Source organism: Adiantum capillus-veneris, chromosome 1, assembly GCF_014529385.1.
Source record: "Adiantum capillus-veneris isolate H3 chromosome 1, ASM1452938v2, whole genome shotgun sequence".
NCBI classification, from domain to species: domain Eukaryota; kingdom Viridiplantae; phylum Streptophyta; class Polypodiopsida; order Polypodiales; family Pteridaceae; genus Adiantum; species Adiantum capillus-veneris.
In genome coordinates this window covers 190,335,050-190,361,110 of record NC_140931.1, presented here as the reverse complement: position 1 = coordinate 190,361,110, position 26,061 = coordinate 190,335,050, and the positions used below count along the sequence as shown (strand labels likewise).

The following is a 26,061-nucleotide window of genomic DNA, read 5'->3' as shown; positions in this document are numbered from 1 at the left end:
CATTCACTTTGTTTGTGATCATAGCATTCTCTCATTAAGAACGGTAGGCTCTACCTTCCGTAAGAACAAAAGGAACCTTGAGCACAGTTCGGAGCACTCTTCTTGAGCAAAGCGCAAACATTTATTCCGCTGCACCTTACATTGGTATCAGAGCTTTGGAAGTGTTTTGTATCACTCAAGGAAAGAACCACAAGAATCACAAGAATTTTTTTGCTTGTTGCGGTCACACGAACCCAAGTTCGCTTGGGCATGTCGATTTCTAATCTTGTTTTTGAAGAGTGACAGGAATCCCAAGAAAGAAGGGCTTGTCTAGCCTCCCCTTGTGCCTCTTTTCACTCATTGAGAGCGGACCGTGCACTTAGCGGCCGGCCAATCGACGTGAGGTGGGAAAAAGCAACCTTGGTGTGAGCGCAAGGCCGCCAAGGGGTGCGCCCACGGAAAGGAGTAGAACTCGAGTAAAGAGAAGATCCTTCTCAAACACAGATTGCAAGCAAAAGAAAACCTCAAGACCCGCAAGAACCCAAGAACCCAAGACCCGCAAGAACCCAAGTTCCTTGTGAACTTAAGAACCCAAGACCACAAGAACCCAGAAGAACCCAAGACTTCAGTGGATGGTCATCACTCGAAGCGGAATGGATACTTCGCTTGGAGGTGATGAGCATGAGAGAGGCGAAGAAGAATTTTCCCCACCTGAAGAAGATGTGGTTGTTCACAAGAAGGATGAGTTAGTGAATGCTTTTTCTAGCGAAGCTAATCTCGTTGCATATCCGATCAATCACGAAGGATCGATCTTGGCTCTCGATCCTAGGTCCAAAGCACCCCTTCAGAGAGAACCGATCTTGGCTCTCGAGCCTAGGTCCAAAGGACCCTTACAGGAAGTATTATGTGTTCGCATGATTGATACGCACACATTGTTCGAGTGTTTCATTCGTGATCGTTTCCTGTATTTTAGTCAGTGTCTTTATGTGATCCCTTTTCCTAGGCATGACATATTGTACGTTGAGCATGTTTCACTCATGAATGAGCACGGATGTATGCGGATTGTTCATGAAAAGCTGCAAAGTATGCATTCAAGGAAGTCACATTCCATGTCTCTTCCTTGGCACGACACAGTTGTAGAAAGAGCACAAGAAAGTATAAGCACCAAGCATGGGCAATTCCGTTGTGAATTGCCACAGTTGATTGATTAAGATCAGCAAGACAAGATTCGATCTCATTGTTTGCGTGTGTGTGGTGAACGGTTTGGCACTCCGTCTCTTTGTTCATCTACAATGCACATTCTATTAGGACGACAAGATTTTTTCCAGTCACTTTACATGGAATAGGTATGTTCAGTTGGAAATGGTTTCAGGAATTTTCAGCCATGGAGATTCTTGAAGGAGAAAGAAGCATGACTCTAGATGAAGTTGAAGCATCGAAGGAGCCTCAGAAGACTTTTTGTCACTTTCGGCGCGGCCCAAAGAAGCAAGCGTTGCAGACCTTTATGAAGTTCGAGTATCGCACGACCCACACATCAGAGTGGACTAGCGAAGAGTCCCTTCCAAGATTCCAGATATTATTGGCGATCTCCCTCGACGCCATACAGTTCGGTACCAGTACCTCACTTTGAAAAGGAGGGGATGTCACGTGACACATCCAACCCTATGTGTCCGTGGACAAGCTACAGTCCATGGACAAGTCCAGTCAATCTAGATTTAGAAGTGATCTGGCACTTTTGTGAGTCTGTTCGCAGACCGTGCATGCCGAGACACTTAGTTTAGATGCATATCCTCTGGCTGCACACAGCATGAGCATAAGCATTCCCATCAGAATCCTTGAGGGGAATTTTCCAGTGCATTTAGCCTATTTTCCCTATTTTTGACATTTTTCACTTATTATTTTTAAGTGACTTTTGTTGGAAAGTAGGTAGGGCAATTTTGCTAAGTTTGTATATAAGCAAACCAGAGCTAGCACTTTCTGGCAGAAGAGGCAACAAGAGCCAAGCTCAACAGGCACCTACTCAGCAAGACCGGCAAGATCCCATAGCGTTTCCAGCCAATCAAGACCAAGCTAGTGTTTTCTGCAGCAGACAAGCCTTGGCATTTTTGCAACAGATCATCTAGCATTTGCATCATCGCCACCAAGTCCCAGTCCTTGGCGTTTTTGCATCAGGAGATCATCGCCCACACACCCCCAGACCTAGCGTTTCCAGATTGCAGCCCTGGATAATGCTTAGCGTTTCCAGATTTGCAGCAGTTAGACATGGCAATTTTCAGCAATAAGGAACCTGCAGATTCAGCCCTAAAACAGTAGCAGATTCAACCTAAAGACCATCAGTTTTCAGCCAACAAGAAGTGCACTTTTCAGCCATAAAGACCCGCAGGAAATCAGCGTTTTTCGACAAGCCGAATCAGCGTTTTTCCGCCACAGCAGAATTCAGCCATTAGCGTTTTGGGACAGCAGTAGAAGCAGTCTCAGATTTCAGCCCATTAGCGTTTTTGGCAGCAGATAAAAGATTGCAGATTTCAGCCCTTAGGTCGGTGCTATCATCCCCGTCGTCGTCGTCGACATAGCCTAGACTTGCATCAGTCACATGCATTCCCATTGTACCAGTTTGTGCAATCAATAGTAGACCACTCTCGCCGACGAGTGGGGCCTTCGGAGGAGGGTTTTACAACGTCTCTGGTGTCGTATCTCTCTTCTCTCTCTATCTCTCAGTCTCATACACTTGCACGCACAGTGTCCATTCACTTTGTTTGTGATCATAGCATTCTCTCATTAAGAACGGAAGGCTCTACCTTCCATAAGAACAAAAGGAACCTTGAGCACAGTTCGGAGCACTCATCTTGAGCAAAGCGCAAACATTCATTCCGTTGCACCTCTCTCTCTCTCTCTCTCTCTCTCTCTCTCTCTCTTAACGTTCAATAATTTCGAAGTTTTTGTTTGTGTGTTGCTACTGATTTCTCGCTCGGAGTGTCCAAGCCTTTTACAATGGTATTAGAGCTCAAAAAGATTCTTCTTCTACTGAGGATCCGATCCCTTTTGCAGCACACGCAGGTTTTTTGTGAAAGAACCTTCGTGTTTCGACCCCGGACATATTAGCCACTTCCACCCACCCTTCTTCCATTGCGCATCGGGCGCGCTCCCGTCTTCATCGCTCTGTCTTAAAGGGCATAAGCCATAAAGAACCCAAGAGTACACATGGGCTTTCGCGCAGAATCTGATAGAGATAACACCTCTCGATGGGAAGGCAAAAAAAGTTGAAACCCGGCGCGGAAATTGAAGAAAAGAATCAAGAATTGGGTAAAATTTTGGCATGGAGGTTTGCCAAAGCGGAGTACGAACGTCAACTGTAGGTTGACACATGTGTGAAAAGATTGATGAAGTATTCGAGAGACCTGAGATTCGCAAAACACCTGAAGACTTACACGTTTGATGAGATTCACTCGAGATGGCGAGAGCCCATTGATTCTCCTCCCATGTCGGGAAGAAAGCTAAAAGAAAAGCCAAGTCCAGAAAAGTGAAAATTGTACTCGCAGAAAGAGCTAGTCAGAGCTCTTCACAAGAAGATGAACCAAATAATGAAAGGCTTAAAGCACTCTCGGAAGAAGAGGAAATCGGTGGATTTCCCCGATTATTTGGGCCGGAAGTCAAGTTTCGAGGTGGCAAGCAGATCCAAGAAGCGTACTCGTTCAAAGGATGACTCAGATTTTCTGTCTTCAGAGAGTTCCGACACTTCATCGTCCTCTAGTTCCAAAGAGGATGAGAAAAGGGGGAAGAAGCGGAGAAAAAGCAAGAAAAGCAGAAAAAGTCTAGAAGGCATGGAAAGCCACTAGCAGTTCAGAAGAGGAGAGCTCGTCCTCTTTGACAGAGAGCAAATGAGCAAGAAGACCAAGGAGTTCAAGGAAGGGGGTCAGGCCGTCAGGTTTGAGACGTTTTCAGGACACCAGGATACCCTTCGAACCCTTGAGTTTGTACAACAGTTTGATGTGGTCTTCATAGGAGTTGGTTCACAGAACACTCCAAGGTGCGAAGGGCGGCATCTTACTTGAAAGGAATTGCATACACATGGTGGTCTACTCTGTTGTTTCGTAGAGAAGCACCTGCGACGTGGGTAAAATTCAAGAGAATTTTCACGTCAACTTGGATATCATTCGAATATGAAAAAGATGTCATTACAACTTGGCATCATTTGAGAATGATTAAGAAAGATACATTGGATGACTATCGCCAAAGGTTTTGGGATACTTATTTACCAGTGTCTTCGTTTTGGAAGATTACTTTAAGAGACCAAATTGAGCGGTTTTGTTGTGGTTTGCCAAACGAGATTCGAGAGCATTGTCTAAAACTGAAATCCAATGTTGCATAGAAACACGATTCATACCCTCATGGAACTTATGAAACATTTCAAAACGTTTCTTTAATTACTTGAAAAGGGTTTCTATTGTGAAAATCTGTGCCCAATCGTTTGGGAGAGTCACATCGTTCTTATTTTGACACACTCATCTTTTGTTGTTTATGCTAAACATTGGGATTACAAGAACTGCACTTAGACTAACGTAAGCACGCTAGTAGAGTGGCAGCCCCCAGTTCTATATAATCTATACCTCAATAATGTGGCGCACGGGGTTGCTCTCAGAGTGCAACCCCTCGCTAGTGTTCGGCACAGGAGAACCTCCCATCACTAATGTTTTAGAACGCTGCAGCAGGCGGCACCTTGGTATCGACGGCACCGGCACCCCCCCCCCCCCCCCCCCCCCCCCCCCCCCCCCCGGCCTACATTTTGAGATGTATGCTTGCGTCCAAGCCTTGGTGGCAGCACTTGACCCTCGACCACCTATGGATTTTTGAAATGTCGGCTCAAGGCCACCCTCTGACATCAACCTCCTACCTCTCTACAACGATTTGAGATGTCGCCTGCCAACAAGCATCCCTCTCCCTGGACCTCGCTTTATCTTTTGAGTGCCTGCTGACAACGTTTTAAAATGCGGAAAAACGCCAATTAGGCAAACATCACGCACAATGCCAACAAGCTGTCGTCTTGTCCACGGACCCACCCCGAGCCCATTGCAGGCCAGCTTGTAGAGTTGCGCACATCCTCGAAGTCAATTCATCTCCACCTCTTCTTTTGCTGGTTATGCAAGCCTTTTGGCACTTTCTCCAAAGGGCTTCAAAAAAATCTTTTGAAATTCAAACAAAGAGAATTTCACTCTCTCTATTTACACTCTCCCAAGCAATTGTAAAATCTTTTACTTTTTTTCATGTATGAAATAAAACCCCTTTGTATTGTATGCAAATATTTTAACCTATTTTTGTGTTTTTTAGATGTCGCGTTTGTTACGTTTCAAAAGATATTTCAAACCCGTTTCATACCTACGAAACCTCGTTTCCCACGTAAGTTTCATATGGACCTAGCAGCACTGCTGAAATCTGACTCTATTCAAAAACTTATGGGACATGCTAAGCAACGATTTAAAATGCAAGCCGGCTCTTTTGACTTATCCTATGGACAGGACAATATCCACCTCATCAGGGTAAGAGTCTTCCAATAAAGAGAATGAATTAGAGGAGCCGGATGACGGATCATCACAGGATTCCGGAGCATCCGAGGGTTCTGATGAACTAAGGGAATCTGATGCAAGGTCATCAGAGGAGAAAGAGGAAAACTTAAAAGTATGAACCCAATGAAAGAGCTTCTAGAGTAGGGTCTCGTTCCGCCCTGTACATCACCTTATTGTTCGCCAATGCTGCCAATTCTAAAAGAAAGAAGGATCTTGGAGAATGTGCATCAACTTTAAAGCTCTCAACAAAATCACCATCAAGAACAGATGCCCTATTCTGAGGATCGATAATATACTAGACAGACTTCACGGTTCTACTTGCTTTAGTAGAATTGACCTGAAGAGTGATTATCGTCAAATCCAAACTTGCTCCTAGGGAAGTCTATAAGACGACATCCAAGACGTCTCTTGGCTTGTACAAGTATTTGGTGATGCCATCCAAATACTCCAGCAATGTTTAACAAGATGATGGATAGGATTTTTCAGAGAGTACAGGTCATTTGTGGGCACCTTTTTTTTGGACATCATTGTCTTCTCCAAGAATGAGGCAAAGCACATACACAATCTGTTAGAAGTTTTTCCAAGCAATGAAGCAACATCGGTTGGTGGTGTAGGAGAAGAAGAGCGAGTTTTTCTTACCTCAAATCCGCTTATTGGGACACATCATCTCTGCGGAGGGTGTCAAGATGGACCAGGCCAAGATGGAGACCACCAGAGATTAGTCTGATTTGAAGAATGTCCGAAGTTTTTTGCTCTTATTACCGATGGTTCATTCGAAGATTTGTGGAGATGCTTGTCACAATGGTGACATAGCAAACCCTAACACACAGACATACTCTCTATTGGCCGATGATGACGTGGCTGCCCAGCACACAGATGGTGACGTGGTTGGCTGGCTACAGAGAACCTGCATGGACACGTGGCAAGCTGTACGAAAGCCAGCGCAAAACACGGCGCAGATTGCGGAATTCCGTACTACTAACATGGCAGCGTTCTATGGCAGTTCAGGGACAGCTTTTGGGCGATGCTTTTTGGTTACGCCATGGCAGAGAGAGAAGCCTTTTTGCTTTTTGCTACGCAATTCTTCAAGAGAGAGAATTTGCTTTATTTTACGTAAGCTGGAGAGAGAGAAAGAGCCTTAATTCTTTAAGGTGCTTTATTTTTAAAGCCTTTAGAGGCAGTTTTTATGGGCAGCTTTTAAAAAGAAGCTTTTGGGGCTCTGCTTTTGGCATCCCTTGTACTCTTTAAATACGTGAGCATGCCTCTCACAACTCAGCGCATCTGGACGCAGAGTCTATGAGTGTGAGTGCTTGCCCGCACTCTTGTACTTTGAACTCAGATTAATACAAAAAGAAATAACGAAAGGGGCGCCAGTCTATGGGGCCAATATCTCTAGGCACGGAACTCCGTCGGGCCAGTGTCGAATTAATTGTGAACTGTGAACTATTTTGAAGTGGTTATTTGGTGTTGTCGCGGTAGATTCTTGACTTGGAGAGTCCAAGTCTGTTACAGTGGTATCACAGCATGGCCGATTTCTCTTCAATGAGAAATCGGATCCCTAAATTTTTTTCCGCGGCACCTATGGCTTCAGGCAAAGATCAGTCGACTCCCTCTGCATCCGGAGATGCGGGAAGGGATCACAACGAAGATTCAGGCAAAGAGTATTGCCCGCCTCGGCCTACTCAGGTGGAGCGTCGAGAGATGGAGCGTCAACGATTGATTGGCGACACAACAAAGATGATGCTTAATTTTGCGAAGGATCCAAAATTTGCAAAATATATGAGCGAGACTTCTTTCAAGGAGGTGCACACGCAGTGGCAAAAGACCACAAAACCACCCCGAAAACCTGCTCTCAAGTAACCTCCTACTCCCAAGAAGTATACAAAGAAGGAATTAGAAGAGGTGGTTGATGCACGAATTGCCCAGCTTTTTGACGCGCAGAACAAAGCCAAAAAGCACGACAAAAAGCAAAAGAAAGGCACTGACTTCCCGGGTTATTTGGGTCATCAGTCTACTTTTGAAAAGGCAAGAAAGCAGAAGCGTGTTCGGTTTGAAGGAGTACCCAGTTCTTCTTCTTCTTTTGACAGTTCTTCTCGCTCATTTGACTCGAGCGAAGAAGACAGAAAAGGCAAAAAGCGAAGCAAAAAGCAACGCTTCGGAAAGGGCAAGAAAAAGGCAAAGAAGCTTAAATCTCGCCCCGTGATTGACAGTTCTACAGAGGACTCGTCTACAGACGGTTCGGACTCTAATGACAGCAACTTTATGCAAAGAAGAAGAATTTTTACAAAGCCACCCAGTATGACTTTCTGGAAGACAAGCAAGAAAGTCTGAGAGTTTAAGAAAGGTGAACAGTCAATTAAATTTGACACGTTTTCTAGTTATAGAGATGCTTCGAAGGCTTTGTCTTTTGTACAACAGTTTGACATCGCTTTCGCGAGAGGGCGTTACTCAAAGCACTCTAAGATTCGGAGAGCTGCCTCTTACTTTGAGGGGAATGCTCGAACTTGGTGGTCCACGCTTCTATTAAACAAGACTGCGACAGTTAAATGGCTGAAATTCAAGAGGCTTTTTATTTCTTCTTGGCCGACTCGAGAGTATGAACGCGATATACGAACTGCTTGGAACCATCTTCGGATGACCAAGAAGGATCAGTGGACGCTTATTGCAAGAGATTCTAGAGCTCTTTTCTACCCGCCTCTTCATTTAAGAAGATCTCGTTCAAGGAACAGATTGAGCGGTTTACCTTGGGTCTACCTACAAAGATCCGAGACCACTGCTTGGAACAGAAGTCAGCTTCCATTCAGGAGTTGATGAGTCATGCGAAACGGGGTTTTGCCATTCACTCTGGCAATCTGACCTACCCCACCGATGGATCATGACACAAAGAGCTGAACAAACTTCGCAAAATGAAAGTAGAAAGAGGAAGAGCAACCCAGAAAAGAAAGCTGCACGACCCAAGCTTACCCCTCAGGAGAGAGCTCGCTTCATTAGAGAAGAGAAGTGCTTTGGATGCAGGGAAACTGGACATATCTCCGCAAAGTGCCTTAAAAAAGCACAGAAAGAACAGAACGACAAGGACGACGAAAGGCCTGAGAGTTCCAGAGCAGCTGAGGAACGTGGACGAAAAGGCAAGATGAAAACAGGATTGGTTACAGATTGCGTGGGTACCGATCCTAGCACGGTGGACGAGAGTACAGAACTTTGCCAAGCTTGGGGCAAAGTGAAAGACCAAGAAGCCCTAATCTTCTTTGATGGAGGAGCCAAGGCCAACTTCATTTCACCGGAATTGGCGGCGCGGCTCGAGATCACTCCCGATCGCATGGGACCACTTGCAGAGGTAGTTCTAGCAGCACCCGACATGGACGTAGCCATTACACCTGTCATTGGCAAACTTCGGTTGCATTGTCAGGGGTATTTGGCGCATGAGGACTTTTACATAATGCCTCTGGAAGGTTGTGATGTCCTCTTGGGAATTCCCTGGTACCACAAGAACGCCGCCGTGGTCAACTATCGAGCGAGGAGAGTGACATTGACTACAAAGAAGGGCAGAACAATTGTACTTGATATTAAACTTAAGGGCAAGTATGTCCCTATTGTATCGGCTTCGGCCATTTCCAAACTTATGAAATCCAGTCTGTTTGTTTACTCGATCTTTATGAAAGAGTTGAGTGATGACGATAGGACAAATATGTCTGAACTTGATAAAGAACGCTAAGATTTTCTCCACTCTCATGCCGATTGCTTCTCAGAGGGCTGCCAGGCGAGTTACCACCCGCTCGTCCTGAAGATCATACAATTGATCTGATACCTGGAAGCACACCACCGAACCGGCCACCTTACCGTGTGCGCCGAGCATAGAACGAAGAGATTATGAACCAAGTGAAAGACCTCTTGGAAAAGGGTCTTGTCCAGCCTAGTACTTCACCGTATTGCTCTCCAGTGTTGTTGGTTTTGAAAAAAGACGGATCTTGTAGAATGTGCATCGATTAAAGAGCTCTCAACAAAATCACCATCAAGAACAGATTTTCGATTCCTGAGATCAATGATATACTCGACAGATTCCAGGGATCCTCGTGCTTTAGTAGGATTGATTTGAAGAGTGAATATCATCAGATCCGAATCGTGCCAGGAGACGTCTACAAGACAGCTTTTTGGACGACTTTTGGGTTATTTAAGTTTTTGGTGATGCCCTTTGGCTTAACCACTGCTCCTGCGACATTTAACCGGATGATGGACAAGATTTTCGAGAGTACAGGCTATTTGTTGGCACTTTCTTCGATGATATCGTTGTTTTCTCCAAGAATGAGGCAGAACATAGAGATCACCTGCTTCAGGTCTTTTAGGCATTACGAGATCACAAGTTAGTGATTATGCAAAGAAAAGTGAATTTTTCCTACCAGAGATACACCTTTTGGGACACATTGTGTAAGCAGCAGGAGTGCAAATGGATCCGGCCAAGATAGAGATTATCCGTGATTGGCCCGATTTGAGGAATGTCCATGAAGTTAGAAGCTTCTTGAGACTGTGTTCGTACTACAGGCGGTTCATTCAAAAGTTTGCAGAGGTTGCTTCCCCTTTGCATATCTTGACTCAAAAAGGAGTCCCTTTCTTGTGGGGACCCACAAAGGTGACTGCCTTTCAGTCTTTGAAAGAGAAATTGACTACGGGACCAGTTTTGACTTTGTCGGACTTGCAAAAGTCATTTGAAGTATATTGTGATGCTTGTGGTTGTTGTCTAGGTGCGGTCTTAATGCAAGAAGGCCGTGTCATTGCTTACGAGAGCCGATTGTTCTCAAGGCCGGAATTGACAGCACAGATTTATGAGAGAGAGCTTTTGGCGGTTATCCATGCTCTTACTCAGTGGCGGCATTACCTACTCGGAGCGGATTTTACTGTCTTTACAGACCATCATAGTTTACGCTACTTCTTGTCACAGAAGCAGCTATCGGAAAAGCAGATGCGGTGGGCAAACATCTTGTCACAGTTTCACTTCCAGATTGTCCACGTGCAGGGACGGCAGATGCTTTGTCTCGGAAGCCGTTGGTTCTGGCTATTTCCGCGATACATCATCAACCAGTATGCCACAGATACGGATTTTGCAAACATTTTGACACGAATACAGGATGGGGAGACAGTAGCGGGATATTCCATTCGGAATGGCTACTTGATGAGAAAAACCATGTTGTGCGTTACACAACCGTTGAGGGAAAAGGTTTTGACAGAATGCCACTGTCCACCTTTTACAGGTCATCGCGGCATTGCTACCACCACGAAAGGGGTAGAGAGATATTTCTTTTGGCCGAGACTCAAGAAGGATGTGGACGAGTTTGTGCGCAGTTGCTTGGTATGCCAGAAGGTCAAGTTTGATAGGCATAAAGCACAGGGATTGTTACAGCTTTGCCCATACCCACCCGCCCCTGGGAAAGTATTGCAAAGGATTTTATTTTTGATCTCCCGAGAACACAGAGTGGTCATGATGGTATCTGGACTGTTATTGACAGATTTAGCAAGCAGGCTCATTTCATTCCAGTGAAGAAAACAGTCAAGCCGTATCATTTAGCGAGACTATTTGTGGCCCAGATTTTCAGATTACATGGCATGCCTGAGACAATTGTCTCCGACAGAGACCCCAGATTTACGAGTTTGTTTTGGAAGGCAATTTGGGAGAACATTGGCACGCGGTTGCAATTCTCGTCATCTTTCCACCCGCAGACTGACGGGCAATCTGAGATTGCCAATTCAGTGGTTTTAGATTTACTGAAGTCTTACATCTTGGATCAGAAGACTCTTGGGAAAGTATCTACCTTTGGTGGAATTTGCCTACAATAACACGATACACTCTATGACAAGGAAGGCGCCATTTGAGATTATTGAAGATGATGCGAAGGTTCCACCCTTCCTGAGCACGAAAGATAAGATTTTTGAAGCTGATAAGTATACGCATGACTTAGACACAGCTTTTGCCAAGGTCCGCGAGGCTTTGCACAAATCTCAAGAACGACAGAAAAAGGCAACGGATCGCCATCATCACGATTTGGAATTGAAGGAGAATGATTGGGTGCTCTTACGTTTTGAGAAGGCACGCCTGAGAAAGAAAAAAGGAAAGGAGAGGCTTTTTCCAAAGCTTAGTATGAGATACTATGGACCTTTCCAGATCTCCAAAAAGATCAATGATGTCTCCTTCCGACTGAAACTGTCCGACACTTGGAGGATTCATAATGTATTTCATGTGAGTCTCTTGAAACCTTTTAAAGGTGATGTACCCGAAGATGGGGAGCCAAATGAGCAACCCGAAGTGGAGGAAAACGAGGAGATCCTTGTTCTTCAACAGATTTTGGCACATAAGGACACAAAGGATAAGGGTAAAGTAAGAAGGTGGTTCTTGGTTAAGTTCAAGAACTATCCTGCATTGGATATGAAGTGGATGGAGGAGGAGGACCTAGCAGATACCACTCAGATTGTGAACCTTTACCTTGAAGCTTTTGGTTTAGCATAGTCTATTCCAAATGGAACCCAGAATTCAGCTTGGCCGCAGATCTGGTGCAGTGGGATGCACAAGAGGGGAGTGACTCCGCTCCTTTGTCAACAGATGCCTTGATTTTTAGAATACTAGAGTCACTGATGTCTCTTTGAGCTTCAAGGATACTGAGAGCTGACAGTATTCTGCTGTATGACTTTATGAAATGGAATTCCTAAATATGAAACTGATTTGTTCTTGACTTGTTTTTAAGTGCAGGAACAGATAGATGAAATGACTGTAGCATTTTGGTCTAATTGATCTCGAATAGACATGGTTGCAATAGGGGTTAGTCAATCGGGCATCTATGAGATTCCTGAGTGGATCTAGATGCGATTGCTAACTGCATTGCTAATAAATCATGATCTAAGATCCGAATGAATGTTGAATGTCATGTGATGTCCTATGACGTCAAGTGATGTCATGTGATTTCGTGTGATGCAGTGTAACAAGGAATGAGCGGAACACAGCCCAAACGTTCCAAAACGGCGTTCGGGACAAGTCCCGTTCCCAAAATGGAGTCAGGAATAGGACGCCGTTCCGGAACGGAGTGTAACCGGAAAGGTGTTCCGGAACGGGGGGAACATGAGGCGGAACGCCGGAAAGCGGGACGGAACGGGCAAAAGTAGGCATTTGGGGGCAGATTTGGGGTTGTTTGGAGAACATATTTGGTGCAATTTGAGGGCAGGTTTGAAGGCAGATTTGGGGGCAGTTCCTACCCCTCCCGTTCCCGTTCCGGGTAACTATGGTGTGATGTGACTGTCGATTGGTACATGTGCTAGATGTGTGTTCCTAGTGCGTAGGTACTAACAGTCAGTGTCTGCTAAGGCAATTGATGGCTTCTGTCTGTTTTGCAGGCGTAATCGAGGACAATTACAATGCTTTCGAGAGGGGGGTATGTCACAAAATGGTGACGTGGCAAACCCTAACACACATACACACTATGTTGGCCGATGATGACGTGGCTGCCCAGCACACAGATGGTGACGTGGCTGGCTGGCTGCAGAGAACCCGCATGGACACATGGCAAGTTGTACGGACACCAACGCAAAACGCGGTGCAGATTGCGGAATTCCATACTGCTAACGTGGCAGCATTGTACGACAGTGCAAGGACAGCTTTTGGGCGATGCTTTTTGGCTACGCCATGGCAAAGAGAGAAGCCTTTTTGCTTTTTGCTACGCAATTCTACAAGAGAGAATTTGCTTTATTTTACATAAGCTGGAGAGAGAGAAAGAGCCTTAATTCTTTAAGGTGCTTTATTTTGAAAGCCTTTAGAGGCAGCTTTTAAAAAGAAGCTTTTGGGGCTCTGCTTTTGGCATCCCTTGTACTCTTTAAATACGTGAGCAGGCCTCTCACAACTCAGAGCATCTGGACACAGAGTCTGAGTGTGAGCGCATGCCCGCACTCTTGTACTTTAAACTCAGATTAATACAAAAAGAAATACCGAAAGGGGCGCCAGTCTTTGGGGCCAATATCTCTAGGCACGGGACTCCGTTGGGCCAGTGTCGAATTAATTGTGAACTGAGAACTGTTTTGAAGTGGTTATTTGGTGCTATCGCGGTAGATTCTTGACTTGGAGTGTCCAAGTCTGTTACAATGCTTCTCCTCTACATGCTTTGACGGAGAAAGGGGTTTCTTTCACTTAGGGGACCATCTAAGATTGCGACCTTCAAGACTCTCAAGGAGAAGTCGACGACTTGCCCAGTATTGGCTTTGCCAGTCTTGCAAAAGCCATTTGAGGTACATTGGGGTCGCAGTCTGAGCTTATGAGAGCCGAACGTTTTCCATACCAGAACAGGTTGCAGAGATTTATGAGAAGGAGCTTTTGGCAATCATTCATGCTCTTACTCAGTGTGGCGAAACTTTCTACTTGGAACCTAATTGGCAGTGTTCACTGATTATCAAAGTTGGCACTATTTCTTGTCTCCAAAACAGCTTTCGGGAAAGCAAATGCAGTGGGCAAACACTTGGTCACAATTTCACTTTCAAATTGTGCATGATCCGGGACAAAAGAGTGTGGTGGCAAATGCACTGTCTTAGGTTTTGGCTATTTAGGCAATTCATTACCACAACTTCGAGGATACCGTAGATTAGTGCGCCACAGATCCAAATTTTGAAAACATCTTTAACCGATTGCGGGCTATCCACTCATGGAAGGCTATTTAACAAAATGCCACTGTCCACCTTTTTTCAGGTCATCGCAACATAGAAACCACCAGTGACAGGTGTGCAACGGTTCTTCTACGGTCCGAGGATCAAAAAGGATATGGACGAGTTTGTTTGATATGCCAAAAGGTCAAGTTTGACAGGCATAAGGCAACAGGTCTTTTGCAACCTTTATCAGTTCCTAGCCAAGCATGGGAAAGTACAGCAATAGATTTCATTTTTTATCTTCCCAAGACTCCGAGTATAATGATGACATTTGAACAATCATCGATAGCAAGCTCTTTTTTTTTGGTCAAGAAGACAGTTAAGCCCAATCATTTGGCTAAATTGTTTTTTTGACGGATTTTCCAATTACATGGTATGCTTGAGTCCATTGTTTCGGACAAGGATCCACGATTCACTAGTTTGCTTTGGAGGGAAAGCTAGGAGAACATTGGCACGAGGTTGCAGTTCTCGACAGACGGGCAATCTGAGATAGCCAATTCAATAGTTTGGGACTTGTTGAGTCCTATATTCTGCATCAAAAGGCTCAATGGGACAAGAATTTTCCCATGGTGGACTTTGCCTACAACAACACAGTAGTGCATACAGGGAAGGCGCCATTTGAGATCATCGAGGGTGCTGAGAAGGTTCCACCTATTCTAGGCACCCTAGATAAGATTTTTTTGAAGCAAATCAGTATGATCCACATCTGGATACTGGTGCGCGAGGCTCTTGAGAAGTCTCACGCAAGGCATAAGAAGGCAGCGGACAAGCATGGACGCGACTTGCAATTGAAGGAAGATGACTGCGTACTCTTAGGGTTTGAGAAGGCACGCCTACGGAAACGGAAGGGCAAAGAGCGGCTTTTTCCAAAGCTAAGAATGCGATACTATGGCCCTTACCAGGATCAATGATGTATCCTTCACATTGAAGTTGCCAAAAACATAGAAGATTCACATTGCTTTTCATGTGAGTCTTTTGAAAACCTTTCAAAGGTTAGGTGACACTAGACAAGGAGCCTGAGGAGCAACCTAAAGTGGAAGAGAACGAGAAGATTCTCGTTCCGGAACAGAACTGGCTCACAAAGAAAGGAAAGTGAAAGGTAAAGTGAACGGCGGTTCTTAGTCGAGAACTATCCGGCATTGGATGCAAAGTGGATGGAGGAGGGAGACCTAGCAGATACTCCTTGGATATTGAAACTTTACCTTGGGGCTTTTGCTCTAGCTTCGACTATTCCGAGAGATCCCGAAGATCAGCGGGTTGAATCTAGTGCAAACGGGACTGCACAAGAGGGGAGTTACTCCGCTCCTTTGTCACAGATTACCTAGATGGAATGAAGTCTCACGCATGGGGGTAACAGAATTCTGTTGGATGACTTTATGAAAGAAGTACTTCAAACTCGGAATTCCCGAAATGAATCTGTTACATGTGCTATTTCATGTGAGTAGTGTAAACGCATGTTTGAAAGACGAAATGATTCTAGCATTTTGGTCTTGCTTTTCCGGAGAAATGAGATGGACATGATAGTAACAAGATTTAGTCAATCGAGACATCTGTAGAGATCACTGACAGATCTAGATGTGATTGCTAAATATGTTGTCGTAGACCATGATTCTCATCCAAGATCTCAATGGAAGTAGTGATGTGAATGTGATTTCAATGTTCAGTGATTGTCGTCTTTGTGCAAGTGCTAGATATGTGATGTGTGAGGATTAGTGGTGCTAATCCTATAATTAAGACTTAAAACTTCATACTTAAGATCAAACTGAGACTCAAGAGACTGAATGTGTGTTTGATTGATTGAATGAATGCTTGAAAACTGAGTACAATAGGGTCCTTATATAGGAGACGAAGAGACACAAATGAAAAGACACGTCTCATGGTGAAGAGACGCGACTTTAGACGTAAAGACACATCCTTTCGGCTAAGAGTTGCAACCATTGGACGAAGAGTCGCAACCGTAGAGCGAAGGCGTGTGACCAGTCGTCAAAGGAGTGTGGCTTTTGGAAAAGAGGTAAGTCTCTTGAGCAAAGAGTCGTGACCATCCAAGCGTAGTCAGCAACCCTCGTTGCCACCAAAGAAATGATGTGTCCTTGAGCAAAGAACTAGCAAGCACAACTTTTTTACTCTCTATTAAGTCCGTGTTGCGAGAAGCCCTAACCCACTGGGTCTTCACTACCTTGACACGTCAGCAGTTTGTGACATTACCCCTTCTTTAAAGAAGAGTAATCGTCCGCAATTACATTTGCAAAACATCTCAAGTTAGCTCAAAAATATATGAGAGTCGTTCCAAGGATCATTCGGTTTTCTCATTCCATATCAAAGCTCTTGATATTTCGGCGTAGCAAAATTACCCATCACACCCAAACTGCGTTGATCTGTAACGGGTGTGTTTAGGCATGAAGCTACTCAACGACTACCTCCTCACTCCCCCCGCAAATAACCTAAAAAGGTTCGGGCCATGAGCTTAGAGGACCGATACAACCAACGCTTCCGAGACCGCACCCTGCATCGCTTAGAGGTTCCCAACATTCAACTAAACACTCCCCAGACACCCGGTCTACATCGTTCCGAATCCAGCATACAACCAAACGCTACCCAAACACCCGGTCTACGTCGTTCAAAGGTTTTCCAACAATCATGAACACTCCTCCCAGGAGTAATTTACAAACCATTGAGAGTAGCATCAAAATCAGAATCAAACAATAGTCAAATCGGCACCAAGACAAGTTTAAAACAGATAAAATCCATTTTAAACAAATTCCAAACAATATTTTCTCAAACAAAGTTCAAAAAGTATCTAAATACAAAGCAATTAGAAAATTCATTCGAGGTTTTGTTCGGACAGTCAAACTTTGAGGACGATTGGCTTGTTCTTCTATATCAAGGTAATCATACAATTCCGGATCTCGAGTGTCGCGTCATTCTTGTCGTGCCAAGGCATGCTCGAGAGAGAGTTGCAATTGCCCAACTTCATGATGCGAAAAATCTGCCTTTCCTTGGAGGTACCTCTCATTGGTGCTCTTCCAATGACCATCCAAGGATATCTTCTAAGTTTACCCAGTGGCTAGCTCGGCTTCAAGTTCTCCACCCTCCGAATCATAGCCAAAATCAATCTCCTTGAGGAAGTCAAAATGGATGAAATTCTCGGTAACTCCCGCATCAAAGAAGATTAGAACTTTTAGGCTGTTGATTTCCATATGCTCTGCACTAATCATTAAAACTTCAAGATTAATGCCATAAATGTCAGGTACAACCCCAATGGAAGGTCTAGCTCTCTTAGGCGAAGGTGGTCCTGCAGTTCTATCTGCTCTCAAAGGGGAGGTTGCTCTCAGGATGTGTTTGTTCTTTGAGAACATGAAAGGTAATTATGCCCTGTCTGAAAGCATTCAAAGCATCGGCCTTCTTGTAATAGGGTCTCATTGACGAGGCCTTTGAGGTTGACTTTCACGAGTATTGGGGGTTTGTGTCACAAAGTGATGACGTGACATGACCTAAAGAATGGACTCTAGACACAGAGGGGTGAAAACCTTAGTGAAAGAGGCAGATAAAGTTTTACCAAACTTTTAAATCGTGCCGTGTCAAGCCATTGAAGAACAGAGCCAACCTGCAGATCCCAACCAAGGGGCATAAACCCTAGAAGTAGAAGAAGTAGAAGCAAAAGAAGAAGAAGCAAGAGACAAGGTTTTACCAACTTGCAAAGTCTTGATGAGTGGCCTATTTTTAAAGAAGAGCCCCACCAACTTATGGGACCCCGTCCGATGGGGCCCAGGGAACCTAAAGCATAAAATAAAGGCGAAAAAGTTGATGACGTGGCTATTGTACGAAACTCCCACAAAACGCGCCGACATGCTGACATGGCAAGCTGTACGGACAGTCCCGTGATTCATGTAGACACTGCCGCGTGGAACCTGTACATATTTTTGTAATTTGCGCTGGCAGCTTTTTATGCTAGCTTTTGGACCAATTGCTTTTGAGTTTATAGCTTTTCATGTAAACTGCTTTTAGGAGGTCAAGGGCCTTTAAATATGAGCCAAGGGCTCATTCTCTGGTACGCTTTTGCATGAAGGTGTGGAGGAGGGAGTACCAGCGTTATACTGAGTTCAAGAAATATCAAGAAATACCGAAAGGGGCGCCAACATTTGGGACCTGTGCTCTCTTGGGGTGGAACTCCACCACTATGTGTCGAGTGTCGTGCATCTTTTTTAATTCAGTTGGTATTTGAAGTGCCTAAAGTTAATCAGTCTATTCTTTTCCAATTGGCACGCAGTGCCCGTCCCCATTACAGAGTGCATCGCCAAGAACGGGTATGTCTACCTCAAATACGATCGAGCAAAGTCACAAAACAGCCCTCACTCCCTAATTTGCTCCTAGGAGACACAGGAGCCACCACCAGACTAGAATCTGAACTCTTAACACCCCCTCTCAGCTCTTGGACGGGAAACAAGTCCAAGGGCGCTAGCGAGAGAGGATAGTGTTGCCTGTGGTAGAGGTTTGGTGAGATATCAGCACGGTTATCTAACGTCGGAATGTACTCTAGTGGGATAGAGCCATCCTTGGTCTTCTCACAAACAAAATGGTATTGTATCTCTATAAGCTTGGTCCGGGCACCAGGGTTTCTCGCAATGGCTATACAGCTCTTGTTGTCAAATTACATGATGGTCGTTTGTTGGGGAAATCCCATCTCCAAAAGTAGCCTCCGAATCCACACTACACTGACTGACATGTAGCACTGCAAACAGCTCGGTACTCTGCCTCTGTGGAAGATAAGGCAATTGTAGGTTGTTTCTAGCTGCTCCTGAAATTGCTCATGAGCCGAAAGAAAAGCTGTAACCTGTAGTTGATCGTCGTCCACCCAGATCTCCACCCCAATTTGAATCACTCCATCCTCATAGAACGATCTGGGAGTCTGTACCTCCAGCCGCATAGGGAATGCCTAATGACTTCCAATGGGGCGAATAGAGCATTGATCGCATGAGGGTTAAACAAAGACAAGAGACTAAAATATCCCAATTCCGCACGGCAGCCCCAGAATCACAGCAAGATCTGCGAAAAAATACACAAGAATTCCAAGCACCGACGTGGCAGCACAAAATGGTGTTGATGTCGCACTTGGAAGAGAACATGCTTTTTCGGCCAAGTTATCAAAAGCATTGACTTACAAGGCGCATATAATTGTGAAGTGAGCTCTTGGGTGTCACTTTAAGAAATCATTGCTTTGAGGCAAACTACAGAGTGACTCCCCGGCAATTGTACGTTGTGAACATCAATATATAAAGAAGTACTATGTAAGAATTTCACTTAGGAGCCAGTACATCTGAATAAAGAACTAAGCTTTGCCATGTCTCGACTCTAGTGCCCTTTTAGTTCCAGTATTGCAATTTTCAAGTTCAATCGTGTCTGGGCTATAGCTTTTCCTTTTGCGTGCCTTTATAAGTAAGGCCTCAGTGTCACTTTAGAACATGGAAGAGGATTGCATAGTGACTCCCACGCATTTGTACTCTATGAACATCAACACATAAAGAAGCACCATTTGGGGCGACCGACTTAGGGGCTAGTACATCTGGGTGGAAAATTACACTTGTCTCGAGTCCAATGCTTTGTACGGTGCAAGTATTGCAATTTTCAAGTTCGGTTGTCTGTTTTCTATTGTTCACCACCTCACTAGTGGCTTCTGGTTGCAATGAACCATAAAATCTGCTCCCAAAAAATCATGCTTCCATGAACACAGAGGAACCAAAAGCTCCTTCTCATAAATCTAAAACACCCTTTCTGTTCTTGCAAAAAGTTTGATGTGGCTTAACCATAAATGATCACCAATAGATCACCAAATAAGGCTATTGATGAGAAGGTGCCCGAAGAGTTAAGGTTTGAAAATCGCCTTCTTATGCGCAACTTCAGAGTTTTTGGTTGAGAAGCATTTTTTCATATTCCAAAATATTTGTGAAGCCAAGCGAGTTTTGAATTTTATTGTCAATTTGATGATCTTTCTCTGCAGACGGCTTTAGAAACGCCTCCAACTTCTCTAAGAGATCTTCTTTTTTGGAAAGGAATCCACCTCAAGGGTGATCAAATTTGGCTTTCCATTGCATAATCTGGCAGCTTCATTGACTATTTCTAATGTTAAGAATTTTGTTTGCAGTGGTTTGATTCAAAAACTTCATGAAGAAAAATTCTCAACATGTGGAGCCAAGATTATACTAAACCTCATGAGAGAGAAAATCTTGAAGATTGGATAGTGAGCCATTAAAAAAGGGGCACGGCCTAAAGCTTGGAAAGAAAAACAGACACCACTGCTGCATTCGGGATTTGACTAGCATATAGTTTGCTTTCTATGGGCAGAGATATTTGCACCTACATTGAAAATGATTCTAGATCAAAATCACCCATTTCAAGGTGAATTTGATGCTGGACAAGAGATAAAAATTCTCAAAGATTTAAGGCAATTACATTGCAGTTGTGTAGTCTCAATTGTGAGCCTGCTGCTGAAGACAAGACAGTTCTTGTCCAAACACATGTCATCCATTGAAAAATTCAATTCACACTTGAAGTTCTGCAAGACGCAAGGAAGAATTACTTATTTCATAAATTAAATCTAAGCTTTTCCTCCACATACAGCAGCGTTGTCAGCAAACATAAGCCAAGCCATGGCTCGTTAGAGCAAGCAACACACTTGTGGTTGGACTAAAGGGTACATTTTCTTGAAAATGCCAACTAACTTAATTTATCAGCAGAGGGTGATAACTCACATATATCAGAGACTGCAGCTCGAAGACTTCTGTCTGACTTTTTAAACACTGGTGACTTGTGGCTACCATGCTGAAATGGTGTTGAAGATGAGACGCAGATGGAAGATGATGTCGCTTTGGGAAAAGTCCAGGCCATGGCTGGATGGAGGGTGGGAATGTGCAGCTACAAAACTTGTTGGCGTGGTGGAGGTGATGCTACTTCGGGCAGCGCACTTATTCAAAACAATTGCCACTGTTAGCCATGAGGCGCATATTTTCGCTCCTGCTGCTGCTGCCTTTCCTTCTCCTCCTCTATATTCTTCTTCTAACCTGCGGAAATGCTGCTCTCTCTCTCTCTCTCTCTCTCTCTCTCTCAGCGGTCACGCAGGAGGGGTCTGTTTTTCTTCTTCTGCATCATGCAACTCGCGAGTTTGAAGTGCGAATGATACAACAACGAAAAGGTCGAATGCCGGGCTAAACGAACGGTGGCCAACGTCCCAAACACGGGTTTTGCAGGCTGGCCTACAAAAAAAACACATGAAATGATTCAATTCCATCCTTTTTTCCACAAAAACAAAAAGAACTATACCCATAGCATAGATAATCAGCCCTTCGCCTACCAAACACGTGGCTCTCCTTTTTCTCCTTAGCTGCCACATCAACCCCTCTTTTATGTTTTTCTTGTAGCCTATACCCATGGAATCTCCCCTACACTTCTTGGAATTGTCCGCTTTCTCTCTCTCATTCATGTTCCAAAAGCTTGAGCCTTGATAAGACATGCCCTCCTCTCTCACTAGCCTAGACATGTAGCAATTGCTTGATAAGACATGCCTCTTTCTCTTTCTCTCTCTCTCTCCCTCCCCATCTTGGTCGGACACAATCCAATCTATCTATCTCTTCGTTTTGGCCCCATAGGTCGTATTTTTTAGGACAATAAAGCAATCTATCTATCTCTGTCTCATGTAGCAAAAGCTTGATCACATTAATTTCTTTTGCATAAGATTAAAGAGATTGGACTTACGCTTAGGGTTCGTGCGAGTAGAGGCACTATGGGTGGCTATGTTGCATCTGGCTTGTGAGGAGTCTAGAGTTGGGGAGCTCAAAGGGTTGCCTGGTATGGTTGCCGATTCTTAGATTGGGAAGGGGACGGAGCTGGTTTTGATCGGAGGGACAGGGTTCCGCCTTGGAGGGGGGAGCCCGCTACTCCTCCCGCTTACGCTTTTTGTCTCTATTGCGCCCCTTAAATTTTTGTTTGTGGGAGTGGTCACCCTTCTCCTCTCCTTTGGTGGAGAAAGGTGGCCAGTGGCTCGGGTCTGCATCGATTTCCTAGTTCCTTTGGGGATGGAAGTTTAGGGGGGATGGGACTTCGATGGCAGCGGATCCCCGTTCTGTAGCGGCCTTGTGCTTTCTATTCTCGACTTAGTTCTCAAAGCTGGCGCCTGACTTGCCTCCAAAAGCTTTCGATCTTGCTTCTCTAGCTTGGGTCGACTCCTCTCGGGGTGGATTGTTTGAATGGAGCCTCGAATGGTGATGGAGCCTACAACTCCCCCCTTAGGCGCGTTAATCTCTTCTCCATCTTATGTTGTTGAGCGGTTCTAGTGAGTCATGTATTGTTTTGTGTTATTGTGATGCTGGCTTTATATGGGAAGGTCCAAGCTTTGTGGCCGGGGTTTGGAGTCCTGTGGCTACCATGTTTCTTTTACTGGTCTCTTGATGTAATGGAGTGGCGGGTTGTGGGTTCCTGTAAAACCCTCGATCGTGGACTATTAAGACTTCTTCTAATTCTTTTTGAATGACTCCATGGCTCATGTTGAACATGGAGTCCCTGTATGCACTGTTTTGATAATTTATTTTAACGAGTACTGCACACACACACAAAAAAAAAGATTAAAGAGATTGTATGTGCTTTTTACATGGGAAGCATTAGAGTGAATTTTAATACCTCGCTCTCTAAACCTATCCACATGGCTCCAAAATAATATAGGCTCTGCTTGTTGCAAAAAATAAATGTGGCTACATGTTGGTCGCTCCATGCAAAACTAAAAGTGGTGGCATTTCGTAGGCTATGCTTGCTGCAAAAGTAACCATGGTGTGTGTGTGTGTGTGTGTTTTTTTTGGGGGGGGGGGGGGGGGTCGTTTTTACTTGCTATAACAAAACAAGGTGAAAAGGCACGAAGGCCTGCTAATTTAGGAGGGACGAGGAAGAGTAAGTTTAAATAACTGCTTACAATCATATAGAATTTTTGTTGGGTTTTAATATTGAATTGTATTATCTATTTTCAAAAAGTGGCTCATATTGGTTCGCTTAAAATAAAATACAACTTAATATAAAAAGGTGTTCCCAATGGCTTCAAAAAAATTAAAAGGTGTTCCTAACTCAAAGATTCCAAAGTAATCTTGTGAATCGCCGCCAATCAAAGCCTGTGATTATCACTCTCACCATGTCCCTCGCCAACGGCAGCTCATGACTAGCAATATCATCGTCCCTCTTGCATGACAGCTCATGACAACACAAAGGCATCACACACAGCCATGCCTAGCCAACAGGGGCCTCGCAAAGAAGAAGACAGAGTGAAGGTAGAGAGAAAGAGAGAGAGAGAGAGAGAGAGGAGACAGAGGATACTTTTCTAATCAAAGCTACTTCTCCTGACGTAAGCTAATCAAACCCAAAGCTTTTTTTTATCCTCCCTGCAAGCTATCCATCGCAAGCATTGCAATCATCGACTCTCCATTTTCCAGCTTCCAAATTACACACCTTCCAATTTCTCAACATTATGAGTACCAATTTAATTTTGCTTGGGAATCTCTATTGGTATTGCAACACATTTTCTTTTCTTTGAAATTGGGAGGACCCATTGGCTCACTTAAAATAAATACATTAATCAAAAGATGCCTTTCAAGATGCCCTTTTCCCTCATCACCTAACCCTCACGTCCTAATTATGGCACCAAAAACTTCTCTCGCCTACGTGTTGCCTTTCCCTACCTCTCGACGCATCCTTGCGAGCCTGCAAATCTGCCTTCCTTGCAAGCTTGCACCTAATCTTTCCTCGCCATTCATGGACTTGCACCTAAGAGCAATCCCCCCACGTCATCTCCATTATGCCTATGTCGAGGAAGGACGCAAGAGCTGTAGAGAGAGAGAGAGAGAGAGAGGGGGGGGGGGGGGGGGGGGGGGGGGGGGGGAGATTCTATTCGCCTATGCCATATGAAGTGTCCCTACCTCTGCTCTGCGATGCGAGAGAGAGGGAGAGGGAGAGAGAGAGAGAGAGAGAGAGAGAAGAAGAAGAAGAAGAAGAAGAGATTCTATTTGCCTATACCTTATGACGCATCCCTACCTCTGCTCTTTTGCGGCAAGAGAGAGAGAGAGAGAGAGAGAGAGAGAGAGAGAGAGAGTGGGGGGGGGGGGGGGGGGGGGGGGGCATTGCCTCCTCGTGGCATGCCCCCCCCTTCTCAATCGTCTACCTCTACATCTCCTCGAGCATCTTCTCGTTATCTCCACTTATGGGCCATTTTTTTATTTTCTTCCAGTCGAAGCTCGATACCCCTACTCACAAATGGTTTATATATTACGAAGGCCCCTCTTAAATAATAAGGTAAAAGGTGCATATTGCACATTAGCATTGTGGGAAAAAAAAAAGGAATTAAAATTAAAAAACACATTAAAAATGAAAACAAAAAAATATTTTAATGCTTTTGTATTATAAGGAAATGTAGATTTAAAAAGCATAGAAAATAATAAAACAATTTAGTGAAATGAAATCTTTTTGAAATCCTTAAATGAAAGGGCCCTTTATCAATATCTTGCATAGTGTTCGGAAAAGTCTTTTTGCCTAAGCGGCGAGTTTCTCCTTATTCAAATGCAAACTGAAAATACTATTATAAATTTTTAAATTTGCAAGATGTTTGAACTATTTCTAGTATATTTTATCGGGGTTTTTTCCCTTTACCTTCCTTTGCAACCGGCTAATCTTGATTTCAACCGGCTCAAGGCTAACCTCGGGTAGACCTCACATCATGGGATCAAACTCCTATGAATATATTGTTGAATCTTTTGTTCTCTATAGTCTTTTTCAAGCATGCCAAAAAGAGTAAATGCGGCTTTGGAGAATAGCTTTCTATATCACAAGAAGTAAGACTTCTGAACCCCACCCCTTAGGCACACTTGTCTTAGAAAGAAAATTAAACGACCTTCACCCTTTGGGGACTAAGGACTTTAGCAAGCCAATTAGCTTGTTGTGCGTAATGTTGTGCTACATCCACCCCACCCAAGGCAGTATGCACGATAGGAGTGGCCTTGTCACCCCACTGGCATGCGGTGGTTGTATGAATTGCAGCGGTCGTTTAATGTGGCATACAGACCAACTCGTTCCTTAAGCATGTGAGCTTCGTAAGTATCTCAATACATAGGTTCCAAGAGACTTGGAGCCCCAATCCGTCTGTTAAATAGTGTTGTTGTCACAACATCCAAACATAAGTAGTAGAAGCAAGCAAGCAGGTCTGTATCATTATCTCCACATATGCCCCTATCATGTATTGTAGCCCTCCGACATCACTTGTGCAGCACGAGGTGGAAATGCACTGCCACCATTGCTCGTCTCTCTACGGTGACTACCACCTTAAGTCTACTGTCAGTCTGTGGCTCCACAAGCACCACCATCTTTTTTATTATTTGCCCCACAAACTCTCATGTCCCCGTCAATGCAGAGTAGCTCTCAACTATTTTTAGCCACTTGAACACTTCCAAATTCAAAACATTGCCCTAGTTCTATATATCAGCAATTACATTGATCATCTCTTGCTCTTAGCTACGTGAATACTACTCTACATTGAAAGCAAGTGCGCTCTAGAAAATGAGTAGTTCCTCTTGATGGAGTAGTGTACTGCTACTCATAGGAGTTGATGGCCTCTTGAAGGTATCCAAGTTTTGATGTCTCTCATCATATAGAGGATTTCATTAGATTCTTGCTTTGTTTCGAATGTTGCAATTTGTTTATAAAGCATGCTAACTAGGTTGCAGGTCTTGAGGTGGATGCAATGATGTATGAGAGACAAAATGACCTTGCCAATGGTGTTGGTTCTCTTGGCACCACAACTATCGTTCTTTGGTGCAGTTGTACTGGCAAT

General features: G+C 44.3%; 1 protein-coding gene across 5 annotated transcripts in view; it reads right to left on the bottom strand.

Annotated features, from left to right (window-relative positions):
• The window catches only part of LOC147466211 (1,4-alpha-glucan-branching enzyme 2-2, chloroplastic/amyloplastic-like), a 169,406-nt gene extending 147,965 nt beyond the window's left edge, over positions 1-21,441 (bottom strand). For 3 of the 5 annotated variants that reach the window (XM_086524614.1, XM_086524610.1, XM_086524617.1), the window contains exons 1-2: positions 20,957-21,441; positions 20,658-20,760 (exon numbers count right to left, since the gene is read on the bottom strand). In XM_086524614.1, coding sequence (XP_086380740.1) covers positions 20,658-20,760; positions 20,957-21,025 — 172 coding nt within the window. In that variant the 5' untranslated portion in view covers positions 21,026-21,441. The remainder of the gene's footprint in view (positions 1-20,657; positions 20,761-20,956) is intronic. The other 2 variants (XM_086524621.1, XM_086524619.1) reach the window with 2 other exon arrangements.
• Between the last annotated feature and the right edge of the window lie 4,620 nt (positions 21,442-26,061).